Raw genomic sequence first — 12,782 nt, forward strand, 5'->3', positions numbered from 1 at the left:
CATGAACTTAAAAGTTAAATACTTTGTCAGCAGTTTACATATGAAGTCTTACTAAAGCATGAAAGTCAAGTCTTTATCAAGTTTAAATATATATTTTAATATCCTAAAATGTATTTTAAGTAATTTATATTTATTTTTATATTACATTAGCACCTAAATGCACTATTTAGGTAGGTTAGGTAAGAATACTGATTTATGGAAGCTCTTTCTATTCTTCCTAACTTTCCTGCTGGTGTTAACTATCAAAATGGACTGTTGTCTTTTAATTTTGTAACTTCATTGTTAAAATATAAAGTTGTAAGTTGGTTGTAATTTCACAAGTTATTTTTCCTACATTTGGGAATAAGTTAAAATGAGGCATTGGGAAAGAAATTATTTTTATTAGTTTATGTAGCCTTTTTTGATGGATTATTTATTTGGTAAGACACTTCACTTCCTTGAAGCAGTAAAATAAAACATTTAGCAGTTTGCCTTGTTAGTATTTGTTAAACTGGGTAGCTTGGTTTCTACTCATGAATCATGTTAATTGAAAGAACCTGAAAGCTATTTAATATGTCATTTAGATTGTTACTTGTTTTGTTATTGAGAGCTAGTTATTGGACAGATTTTTTTTTAACATTTTATTTATTTATTTCAGAGAGAGCCTGCATCTGTGGGGGGAGGGGTGGGCACAGAGGGAGAGGGAGAGTATCCCAAGCATACTCCCTGCTAAGCATGGATCCTGACCTGGGGCTCAATCTCAAGACCCCAAGATCTCAGTCTGAGCCAAAATCAAGAGTTGGATAAACCCAGGCACCTCTGGACAGATTTTTCTGAATGCCACTTGTTTTCTTGAATCTGAATTTTTGTTTCCTTCTTTCTTTGTTAATAAAAATCATATTAAAGAATTTGAAATCATAAATGGTAAAAGTCATGGATGATACTTTCAAAAAAAAAAATAAGCCAAGAGAAAAAGTAAGGAACAGCGACTTAGCGTATGATAGCTCAGATAAGTGGTGTACAAATATGCTCCATGTAAGGAGATGCCACTTTCATCCACATAGTCACTTATATGAAAACATGCAAGTGTGACGATTTTAGGCTTGTCACTCAAGTCCTGATGCAGCTGGAGACTGCCCTCTTCCACACAAATCTGCACAGCGCATGGAGCCAGTCCGTTTACCCACTCAGAATTCTGAGCATGCCCTTACCCATGTGGCACACACATACCTGTTGTAATGCTCTCTGGGCATCCCCTGAGGTTGCTTTTGTCTCTCCACAGTCCATTCCCACCCCAACTCTGAACCTGACACAGATCCCAACCACCCTAACTGAACGTGACACAGATACTGGGGCAATGGGGAGAGGGAAGGGTCTAGAGAAGCAATGTGTACATTGCAAGTGGCATTTGTGTCCCTCTTTCTGATGGCTTTTAAGAAAAGGCTGGATGTAGATGCATGTGTGGTTGCACCCAAGACTTCTCCTCTCTTGGGCTCAGTAAACTTCCTCTGGAAAGCTTTTTGAGTTGTGCAATATTTCTGTTTGAAAAAGGAAAGGCTTTTTTTCATTTGCAGGAAGGCAGTGCAAAAACTAGGGGTTGCCTTATAAAGACTCTGTAGATAGTGGACCTATTCTCAGTTTCCCATGGTGTCTTTTGCCGTCCACCAAGTCATTTTTTGGAAACAAAAATGAGATCAGGAATAGAGATGATGAAGATTCTATAATGCATCTTGGATTTATAGAAGGGTACAGTAGAGCCATAAGATACTTGCAAAAAAGGAGTGTCATTCTGTTAAAAATAAATAAAATTGATCTTTAATTTTTCTTAAGACTGCTACGAGAAAAATGTCTTGAAACAATACTCCTCACAAATAGAGCTACTGAAAAAGCAAACTCAGAATATAAATTTGGCTTCAGTGGATCCTGCTGATGTATTAAGAAATGAGATGTAATATTATTTACTCTTTGAAGATGCTTACCAAGATTTTGATTTTAAGTTTTTTTAATGTTCTCTAAATTATTTCCCCTTCCTCAAAGAAGCAAATTTCTTTTCCTCCCGCCTTCCTTCTCTCTTTCCTCCCCTCTCTCCTTCCCTTTCCCCTCGTTCCTTTTTCCCTGTCCCTCCATTCCGGCTCTCTTCTGCTCCATCTCTTCTCTCCCCTCCACTCTGCATTGTCGGTCTGTCCTTCCTTCCCTCCCTCCTTCCTTCCATCTTTTGCTCTATGTCTGGTAATTGTTTACTGTCTTCATATTTTAAAATGTAGGTATGGTTTATTCTAGGTTGTAGACACACTCATCTTGTTTGCTTTATATGTAAGTACTTTGTTTTTCCATACTTTTTGGATTACTGCAGCTTTGTAGTACATCTTGAAGTCTGAGCTTTGTGCTTTCTCAAGATTGTTTTTCCTATTTATCTCCTCCTGGAATGGGAAATCCAAAACAAGTAGAATTTTAATAAGGCGCCTTGATTGATAATGTCACTGTGGGGTGGGTGGGAAGAGAGCTGCCTGTCTGGCTATAGGCTCCCTAATCTGGTAATGCAGAGGGACTTATTCTGGGTGGTAACCCCCACACCAGAAGCCTTAGTACTTACCGGTTAATCAGTGAAATGTCCTTGAAAAACCGCTTGTGTTCCTGGATGTGGTCGGTTTAAATATTCTGCCTCCCAACCTGAAATAATTTTCCTGGGCAATAGAGGTCGCATGGTTATTGAAACAGTTGTTGTGTGTGTCAACTTTTAATTAACCTTGATTTTGGCTCTGCTTTTCACTTCCACCCTTAATCCCAATGACTCCCATCTTCACTGTAGCCACTTTATGCTATCTTCTGGATTGTCTCCCCTCTACTTTTTTTCCCTAACCCTTTGCTTTCCCATCTTCCTGAAACATAGTGCTATCTTCTCCCCTGTTCCTTGACTCCCTTCTCCTCTCTTCCTTCACTGTTCTGGGTGGATGCTCTTCAAATATTGATATTGTAATTACTATGGTACTAGGTAACACTAGAAGGCAACACATTATCTCAGTGTGCAACTTTCTGAACATGCATATCAAAAGGCAACATCTCTTACAGTTTTTACTACCACCAGTATTTGAAATTTTCATTTTCATAACATTGCAACTATTAATTTATTTTGCCAGCTAAAGTGTATATGTTTCTTGTTCTAACGTGTAATCTTCTGTAAGAAACTAGCAAATCCTTTTTTTTTTTTTTTTTGAGTTGTTGTTATAATTTTCTATGAATTGTTTGTTCCTTTGAATTTCATAGTCACAGTGAAGTCCTGGGCTTTATAAGCAGTTTTTATAGAATCTTTAGGCAGTATACTGACTCTTCATCACATTTGCTTCAAATATCTTCTAGTCTTTGTTTTCACCCCAATTTTAATTACATTTACTTTATAAATTATATTTTAATTGAACATGTTTATCTGCTTCATGATTTCTAAACTTTGAAGTAATAAAAAAGTTACTACCCCTCCAGATAATTTATTCTAATTAAGAATTTTAGTTTTGTTTTACTAAACTTTCTAAAATTAATTTTTGTGGAATACTCTTGCAGAATAATTTGGCAGTGCATTTTGAGAGCCAAGAAACTGTCTCTGTATTTTGATCCTGTTCTCAGAAGGTTTAATTAAAAGGAGGGATAAGAGTTTGTTTAGTGGTTTGAAGTCAACCATATTCTTACTTTGTCAAAAGCTTTGAAGTACTAAAATGTAAAATATTTTTGTGTTTTCCAGATTATTGCTCAGTTGTAACAATTGTGGACCAGACAAATGTAAAGTTAACCTGCCTGCTCTTTAGTGGAAATTATGAAGCCCTTCCAATAATTTATAAAAATGGAGATATTGTTCGCTTTCATAGGTTGAAGGTATAGTTTGTACTGTCCAGAATTCATATCTGTTTGAAGAGAACTGTGTATTTTTCTAGTTAGCCCTAATTATATAGTTGCTGTGGTAGAACATGGCAGTAAGCATTTCAAGAGACAAGAACAAATATAAATAATATTAATATTCATTTGGACAAACTGCCTGCCCTCCCTCCACAAGAAATGCCTTAGATGCCATAATTTAGCCTCGTTGCAGCCTGTCTTCTCACTTCTGAATGTGGACTGATGCTCTGAAGGGTTCCATGTAGAGCTGATTATAAAAAAACAAACAAAAAAACACCCTAAGCCAACAGGGCTTTTTTTTTTTTTTTTATAAAATAATTATACAGTGATTGAGAGGTTGTATTATTTTTCCATTTGTTGTATTAATTCATGTACACTGAAAAGCATTGAGACATTAAGTATAAAATCAAAGTAAGTTGAACTTCATTTATGAAAAATGTGTTAAAACATGAACAGATATGTTGGTACTTTTAAAATTATGCTATCAACTGAATGTAAGGAAACCTTTAATATGAAGGTTAAGCTATCAAATAGTATGTGATTTTTTTTTTAAATTAAATACTTTAATATTTTAAATCCCTTAGGGTTTAAGCATTTCAATCCCTTCATCTTTTCCTCTTATTATGTGGGTTTCCATAAAGTTCTTTCATTATCTTGGTTGTCTTTTTTCTTCTAATACTTTAGTTTATCTATGTCCCTCATGGTCAGTGCAGTGCCCATAGATGAACACAATATTCTGGTGTGTTCTCTCTTGAGTGTTGGTGGGAATTACCTTCTTTATCTCTTGTGCCTTTCCCTGAGAATAGATGAATAATAGAGAATATTTGTGTAAAGTTAAAAAGGAAATAGAAATATTATCATTGTAGCAAATTTATCCCAACTTCAAAAAATAACTTATTTCTTACATACTATTGTTTCAGACAGTGCACTCTTCCCTCCTCATGTTTTTAGTTGTTATTCTTGCTGTTGTTTAACTGAAGTAGGATATGCATCTCTCAGTTCTATTTATTTTAAAGAGAATAGACTGTAGGTTTTGTTTTGTTTTTTATTTTTGTTTTTGTTTTGTTTTAGATTTTTGTTTATTTATTTGACAGACAGATCACAAGTAGGTAGAGAGGCAGGCACAGAGAGAGAGAGGGAAGCAGGCTCCCCGCTGAGCAGAGAGCCCGATGTGGGGCTCGATTCCAGGACCCTGGGATCACGACCTGAGCTGAAGGCAGAGGCTTTAACCCAGTGAGCCACTTAGGTGCCCCTAGGTTTTGGTTTTTTAATGTCTGGCTTATACTTGTGTGAGTCAACCATATTACTGCATATAGTTTCACTTTGTTCATTTTCATTGTTAAGTGTGTGAATGCATCAGAATTTATATATTCTGTGGGACATTCAGTTTGAGGATATTATGCTGCTATAAACAGTCTAATACATATCTTTTAGTGAATATATATTAATTTTTTATTATTAATGAAAAATTTACTGGCTAGGCTTAATATATTAGCTGTATCATGTTTACTTGAACATAGACCAATAGAATTTATCTAATCTGAAGAATAAGGATAAATAAGAGATTGACAGAACCCTGGGGACCTGTGCAATGATATCAAATTGTGAAACATCATTTGAGATGCACAAGAAAACTGTGTGAATGGGAAACAGAAATATTTATAGAAATACATAGGAATGACCAGAATTTTTCTGAATGTGATGGAAAACATTGACTTACAGATTTTAGAAACTCCATGCACTCCATGCATGGCACCACAAAGCAAAGCATGCCTAAACAAATCCCTGTGAAACCACTGTAAAAGATTTGAAAAAAGAACTTGAAATGAGCTGGCAGAGAAATAACACATTCCGTATAGGAAACTGTAATACGAGCCATCTTTGATTTCTTATCAGAATTAATGGCACTTGAGGAACAAAGCAATGATAAATTTAAAGTGGTGATAGAAAATTGATTCACCTGGAATTTTGTAGAAAGAGAAAATATTTTTCAAAAATGAGAGAATCCACGGTCAGCATATCTTTACTACTATTAAATGCTAAAGGATGGTGGTCAGGACAAAAATGAATGCTACCAGCCAGAAACTTGATGGTTAGGAAATAACTAAAAACAAAGGAAATGATAAAAGACACTGTTTAGTTTTTCTTCCCATAATTTCATTAAAAGATAAATGACTATTTAAAAGAAAAATGGTAACATTAGTAAACATGGAGTTTATTAAAATATGTAGAAGAATATGAACGATAGCACAAAGAATGGTTAAGGTGGTTAAGTGGAATTAACCACCGAAGGGTTAGTACATACCTTCAAAGATTATTACACTTTAAGTGTAAAATGGTATATGGGCAAGTGGGAAATATGACATGGAAAGGAGGGATGATACAGTGGAACTATATTGATTCCAAATAAACTTTGAGATAAGGATTCTTTTATAGCTCAGAGGAGGTAAACAATACTAGTAAGTTCAGTATTACACAGGAAAGGAACAACAGAAAAACAATTTTTAAAAGGCAAAAAGGACACAAAAGGAAAACAAATAAGATAGACTTAAATATAATCATATCAATAATTTTATGTAAATGGACTAAACATTGGACTGAATAAAAAAAGAATAAATGCCAACTTCCTACAAGAAATGAAGACTTCACAAACAAGTTATAAGTAAAACTGTAGAAAAGATATACCAAGCAAACAATAAGCGTAAGGAAAATGAAAGCACTTTATTAATATCAGACGGAGTATTGAGGGAGATTAAAAGGGGGGGGGAATTTCATAAGGATAAAAAGATTGCTTAATGAAGAAGATGTAACCATGGTAAATGCACCTGCATCTCCCAGCCAGGCCTCAGAATTCGGAAGCCAATCTTTGTGGCTTATCTTGGTCCTCAGCCAGACCGGTGACACCTTCGCCTCCCTGCTTTTTATTCACTTTGAAGTCTTGTATTTAAGCATTCTGATTTACTTTGTAATGGTCATAAATAATTGTCACTTACTTATTTTTCCCTTTGTAAATTATACGCTAGTAAGAAAAGTAAATGTAAAAGTGCAAGCCTGGTAGGATCAGGGAGCCAACTACCTAGACCTTAAAAAATAGAAATAAATACTACATAGTGTTCTAAGTTTACATGGCGCTTGTGAATCTTGATACAGCCCAGTTGACTTTTATAATTTTGTGTGCTAATTAAGTAAAATATATTAAATAAGCATATCCTCTATTAACTATCCTGGCGAGACTTTATAATCTTTCAAATTTCTTGAGTTTTGGGGTTCTCTGTCAGTAAGCTGTTTTGTTTTCTGCTTTGCCCAACTTCGTTAGATCCAAGTGTATAAAAAGGAGACTCAGGGTATCACCAGCTCTGGCTTTGCATCTTTGACATTTGAGGGAACTTTGGGAGCTCCTATCATACCTCGTACTTCAAGCAAGTATTTTAACTTCACCACCGAGGACCACAAAATGGTAGAAGCTTTACGTGTTTGGGCATCAACTCATATTTCACCTTCTTCGACATTGGTAAAATTGTGTGATGTTCAACCACTGCAGTATTTTGACCTGACTTGTCAGCTCTTGGGCAAAGCAGAAGTGGATGGAGCATCATTTCTTCTAAAGGTAGGTATTTTAAACACTTGAAATTATAAATTAGCACCACCTACATATCTAAACAGAGCTTATATTTCATTCTGGTGGGATAAATGTGCATACTATGTATTGTATTAAGAACTTTAAGTCTAACTTACCATTTTTGATAAGCCTTGGTATTCATGCAACTCTACTCTTGAACTTACACTTTCAGAGAAAAATAGCATTCTCAATGGTTTAAATATAGTTTATGCTTTATTTATTAATATTAGTATTAATAAAATATAAAGTTGTTTTTTATGTTATATTTTAGTTGCAATTCTACATACTCATATTTCTGCTTCCCTGTCAGGGTAGCCTTCCTATTTACTTATTTGGCTAATTCATGTTGGGTTCTTTTCCCATGTCATTTCACTGCCTGTTTCATTGGGTAGATCACAGATAGTTTTGAAGTGTTTATTTTTGTTCTTGTTCTGTTTTGTTTTTAAATCAGCATGATTTTTTTTATTTCTTTTCAGCGTAACAGTATTCATTGTTTTTGCACCACACCCAGTATTCCATGCAATATATATCAGCATAATTTTTAAAAAGTAATGTAAGGGGCACCTGGGTGGCTCAGTCTGTTAAGCGTCTGCCTTTGGACTCAGTTCATAATCTCGGAGTCCTGGGATTGAGCCCCGCATCAGGCTCAGCGGGAAACCTGCTTCTCCTACTCCCCCTGCTTGTGCTCCCTATCTCTCTGTCTCTGTCTCTGTCAAATAAATAAACAAAATCTTGAATAAATAAGTAAATAAATAGTAATGTAAGACCCATCTGATATTTGTTTGTACCTACCTCAATTTACTCATGAGTAGCTTCTTTAAAAAAAAAAAGATTTTATTTATTTATTTGACAGACACAGTGAGAGAGGAAACACAAGCAGGAAGACTGAGAGAGGGAGAAACAGGCTTCCAGCTGAGTAGGGAACCTGATGCAGGAAGCGCAATCCCAGGAGTCTGATCCCAGGACCCTGGGATCATGACCTGAGCTCAAGGCAGACGCTTAACGACTGAACTACCCAGGCTCCCCGACTCATGAATAGCTTCTGAAAAAGTCTGTTGTCTGATATTAATCCACATCTACCCATCATATGCAGAATACATTTAAACAAGCACTGCTTCATTTCTGCTCCTATCTGACTCAAACAGTAGGATAAGAAACAGTACAGAAGCACGAGTATTGGGTTTAGCTTTATCATCATTTATACCTTGCCCTTTTGAAAGAATGGGGAAGATAGAAATCCCTGAATAAAAGATGAAGTTTTTAAAGTTGAAAGTGGCACATTTATATGCACGTGAAATACTCTAAAAAAGTAATTGCATGCTATGAAAAAAGTTAAGTTGGGGCACCTGGGTGGCTCAGTGGGTTAAGGCGGCTGCCTTCAGCTCAGGTCATGATCCCAGGGTTCTGGGATCGAGCCCCACATCGGGCTCTCTGCTCAGCGGGGAGCCTGCTTCCTCCTCTCTCTGCCTGCCTCTCTGCCTACTTGTGATCTCTGTCTGTCAAATAAATAAATAAAATCTTAAAAAAAAAAAAAGTTCAGTCAGCTCAGGTCATGGTTCCAGGGTCCTGGGATTGAGGCCCACATCAGGCTCCCTATTCAGTGGGAAGCCTGCTTTTCCCTCTCCCACTCCCCCTGCTTGTGCTCCCTCTTTCTCTTTCTCTCTCTCAAATAAATAAATAATTGTAAAAAAAAAAAAAACCACTCTACACTGTATGAATAATATATTCATGATAAACAAGCATCATTTCAGATTGATGAAGACTGATTGTTGAATAGTTATTGTTATCTGTTTGGAAAACGGAGTCAGATCTATTTATAAAATATACAAATTCCTAACAGATTAAGTATTGATACAAAATTACAAAAGTTCTAGAATTTATTAAAAAAGAAAAAAAAAGACTAGATTGTAAATGATTAAAACTGAAGCATAAAATAATGTAGGAACACTCTATTCTCTCAGCTCCTCCCCCAAAAGACTGGTAGCTTCGTCTAGAAAGCTATTTTGAAGTCACAAAAACAGTATACATGAAATGAAGGAACAGTTTCCAAGGGGAGAAAAATTTTTGGGACATATAATGTAACTATTCCCAAAGTGTTTGTTCTGGTTCTTTGAATAATCTAGGGAACAGTGAGTGACCCAAACTCAACGATTGTTTATTTGAAATTTGGCACAGTCACCAACATTATTGAATACTTCCTCTGTAAGCTGACCCTGGCAGACAACCTCACTTGTAGAAAAATCAGTGTTTTCTGTTCAGTAAGCCTGTTTCTCTTGTCCAGCCAAATTTCTTACATACAGAGGCATTCTTACCTCATGCCAGATGTCTCTTGCCATGCCCTTTATAACAAAGTGTAGCAGTGTCTTAAAAGCCTAGCACAACACAAGCTAGCTGACATGTTGGGGGTGATGTAGTGCATACTTACTCATCCTGTGCCCTTTGTCTTAACATGGTTTACATAGCAATCCAATATATCTTTTCCTTTTCCAGCACCCATGATTTTCAGGCATTTGAATTCGTAGCCTCTACCATAAACCAAATGTTTCTATCTGTACTTTAAAGGCCTTTTCCGAATTAGAACAAAGTGAAAAAATGAGCAAAGTTTAGAATACATTTCTAAAAGTTAGGGATTTATACTTAAGAAAATTAGCAGACATAGTCATAGGGTTTATATATAAGATGGTAAGAAGGATAAATTCAACCATATGTTAGTACTTTTTTTTAAGTAGTGTGAATTTTTTTCCTCTTTACATTTACTACATTGTCCTATATCTGAGCAGTCCTTTACAATCAGAATATACACCATATTTAAAGTTTAGCCGGTATTTGGGGGGAATACCTTTATTGACGTTTAAGTTATATTATTAACAGCAAATAAAACTCTTTTAAAAATCTTTTACAGTTACACAAAATGATCATTAAACTTTGCTCTATCCTATCATGGCAGGTATGGGATGGCACCAGGACCCCGTTCCCATCTTGGAGAGTCTTAATACAAGACCTTGTACTTGAAGGAGATTTAAGTCATATCCATCGGCTGCAGAATCTGACAGTAGACATTTTAGTCTATGATAATCATGTTCAAGTGGCAAAATCTCTGAAGGTAATGTTGAGTAGCAAGTGTTTGCTCTCTTTGTTTTTATAAATGCGGTTTAAATCACATTTACAGATGATATTTGAGGTCTAGAAATTAACTCCAAATTTATTTTTTCTTTAATTTTTAATTTATAAAATATTTTAGAAAAAAACTCAATTATTGGAAGATGCATTAAGTTATAGTGGCTTAACAACTTTTTTAAAGTAAAATTAAATTCCCTGGAAATTTCCAGGAAAAATTTTTTGGATGAGGTTGTATAAAATATTTGTAAGCTTAAATGTTAAGCTTTATTAATTGATTTTTCAAAATCTAACCTACAACTTTGTACTCATTAATTTAAGAAACTTTTTTTAAGATTTAATATTTTATTTGATAGATCACAAGTAGGCGGGGGTGGGGGGGAACCAGGCTCCTCGCTGAGCAGAGAGCCTGATGTGGGTGTGGGGGGTGGGAGAGTGGATCCCAGGATCCTGATGTCATGACCTGAGTCAAAGGCAGAAGCTTATGTCACTGACCCACCCAGGTGCCCTAGTTTCAGAAATTGTTAATCCACCTCATAAATTGTGTGTGTTTATACTATATAGTTTATTAGAATTTGCTCACTGCTTTTGAGTTATTTTTTAGGTAAAAGTGAACTGTCCAGATATGATACTTCTTGATTATTAATATTGGGAATATTTTATTTTATTTTTTAAAATTCCTTTATTTGCAAGTATATTTTCTAGCAACAAGTGGCATCAATAATAGCAATAATAATAGTAATATTTGTCAAGCATATCATATGTATTTAGTACTATCCTGTGCAGTTGGTATTGTCACCTTTCAGATTTTACAGATGGGAAAACTGAGCAGTCACAGGTTAAGCCCAAGATTTCATGGCTACTTGGGTGAAACCAGTATTTGAATATAGTGTTTGTTTCCACAATCAGTCCTTTTAAGCAGTATAAAGAAATGACTTTCTTTATTGCAAATAGATTCTGTCCTACCTTTAGGGAGTTATACAGCCTACTTATAGAAAGTTATATGGCCTACTTATGGGAAGAAAACAGTAAAAGTAAATTGCAGTTGTTTTAGATCTGAATTTTATGCCCAGTTTCCCTTTGTAAATAAATGTTCTTGAAGAAGGAAATTGTTCTCACACACACAAATAAACCCACCAAAATAAATTCAAATCAATAAATTAGATTAAAGTCGGGATCCAAGAAGGTGATAACTGAATTTTCTTGTCCTTTTATGTGTGTGTGTGTACATGCTTTCATACCTAACATATAAAATGACGCTGAAGATGCATTTTGATGCTTTTCCCTAATTTTCTCTACATTGATCACTTTATTTTGAAAACAAATGTAATGATAAAACCAACTCAGAGTCTTTTTTAAATACAGAGTTTTGGGGCAGCCAGGTGTCTCAGTAGGTGAAGCATCTGTCTTGGGGTCAGGTCATGATCCTGGGGTCCTGGAATCAAGCCCTGCATCCTGCTTCCTGCTCAGCGGGGTGCCTTCTTCTCCCTTTCCCTCTGTCTCTTACCCACCAGCTTGTGTGCTCGCTCCGTCTCAAGTAAAATAAATACAATCTTAAAAAAGAAAACACACATAGAGTTCTTATGAATGAAAAAGATTTACATTTTTAGATTCTACTTTCACAATTTAATTCCCTTCTCTTTCTCTGTGCTGCTTTTATAGGTTTTTCTGTTCTCCCTCGCTTGTCCTGATTCCCTTGTCCAGGTCATGAACAACAGCTAGCACAGTGTTTTCCTTATAGTAAGGTTGAAGTAAATAATATCTACTAGTGAATGAGTGTAAATTTATGTCAGATTTTTTTCAGATCCCTTTTTGTCTGCTTTATCTCACCCACTAGAGGGTGCTCTGAGCACACATTACTAAGAAACTATAGGGCACTTAATCTTTTTCTGAAAATACTATAACATTACATTATTTATCTGTAATATAATAGAAAAATGAAAAGGATTTTCTCTCTGTAAGTAATGTAACTGGAAGCTTTTATTTAATGTAAATGTTTATTTGTTTTAAGACAACTTTATACAATTTGATATTAAGAAATCCTGAGTCAGATGACATTGATACAAATGAATTCTTATCAGTATTTGAAGACAGCTGTTCGAAATTGCATTTTTATACTGAAATACATGGAACAGAGTTTTGTTGTATAGGAACAGGAAAAATTGTTTTTAATAAAGAATAA

The 12,782-nt window shown here is 35.2% G+C and overlaps 1 protein-coding gene across 6 annotated transcripts in view; it reads left to right on the top strand.

The window, feature by feature from the left end:
• The window catches only part of POT1 (protection of telomeres 1), a 77,856-nt gene that overhangs the window by 38,282 nt on the left and 26,792 nt on the right, over positions 1-12,782 (top strand). For all 6 annotated transcript variants that reach the window (XM_059396479.1, XM_059396480.1, XM_059396476.1 and 3 more), the window contains exons 8-10: positions 3,713-3,843; positions 7,181-7,471; positions 10,431-10,586. In XM_059396479.1, the coding sequence (XP_059252462.1) occupies positions 3,713-3,843; positions 7,181-7,471; positions 10,431-10,586 (578 nt within the window). The remainder of the gene's footprint in view (positions 1-3,712; positions 3,844-7,180; positions 7,472-10,430; positions 10,587-12,782) is intronic.

Source organism: Mustela nigripes, chromosome 4, assembly GCF_022355385.1.
Source record: "Mustela nigripes isolate SB6536 chromosome 4, MUSNIG.SB6536, whole genome shotgun sequence".
NCBI lineage: Eukaryota > Metazoa > Chordata > Mammalia > Carnivora > Mustelidae > Mustela > Mustela nigripes.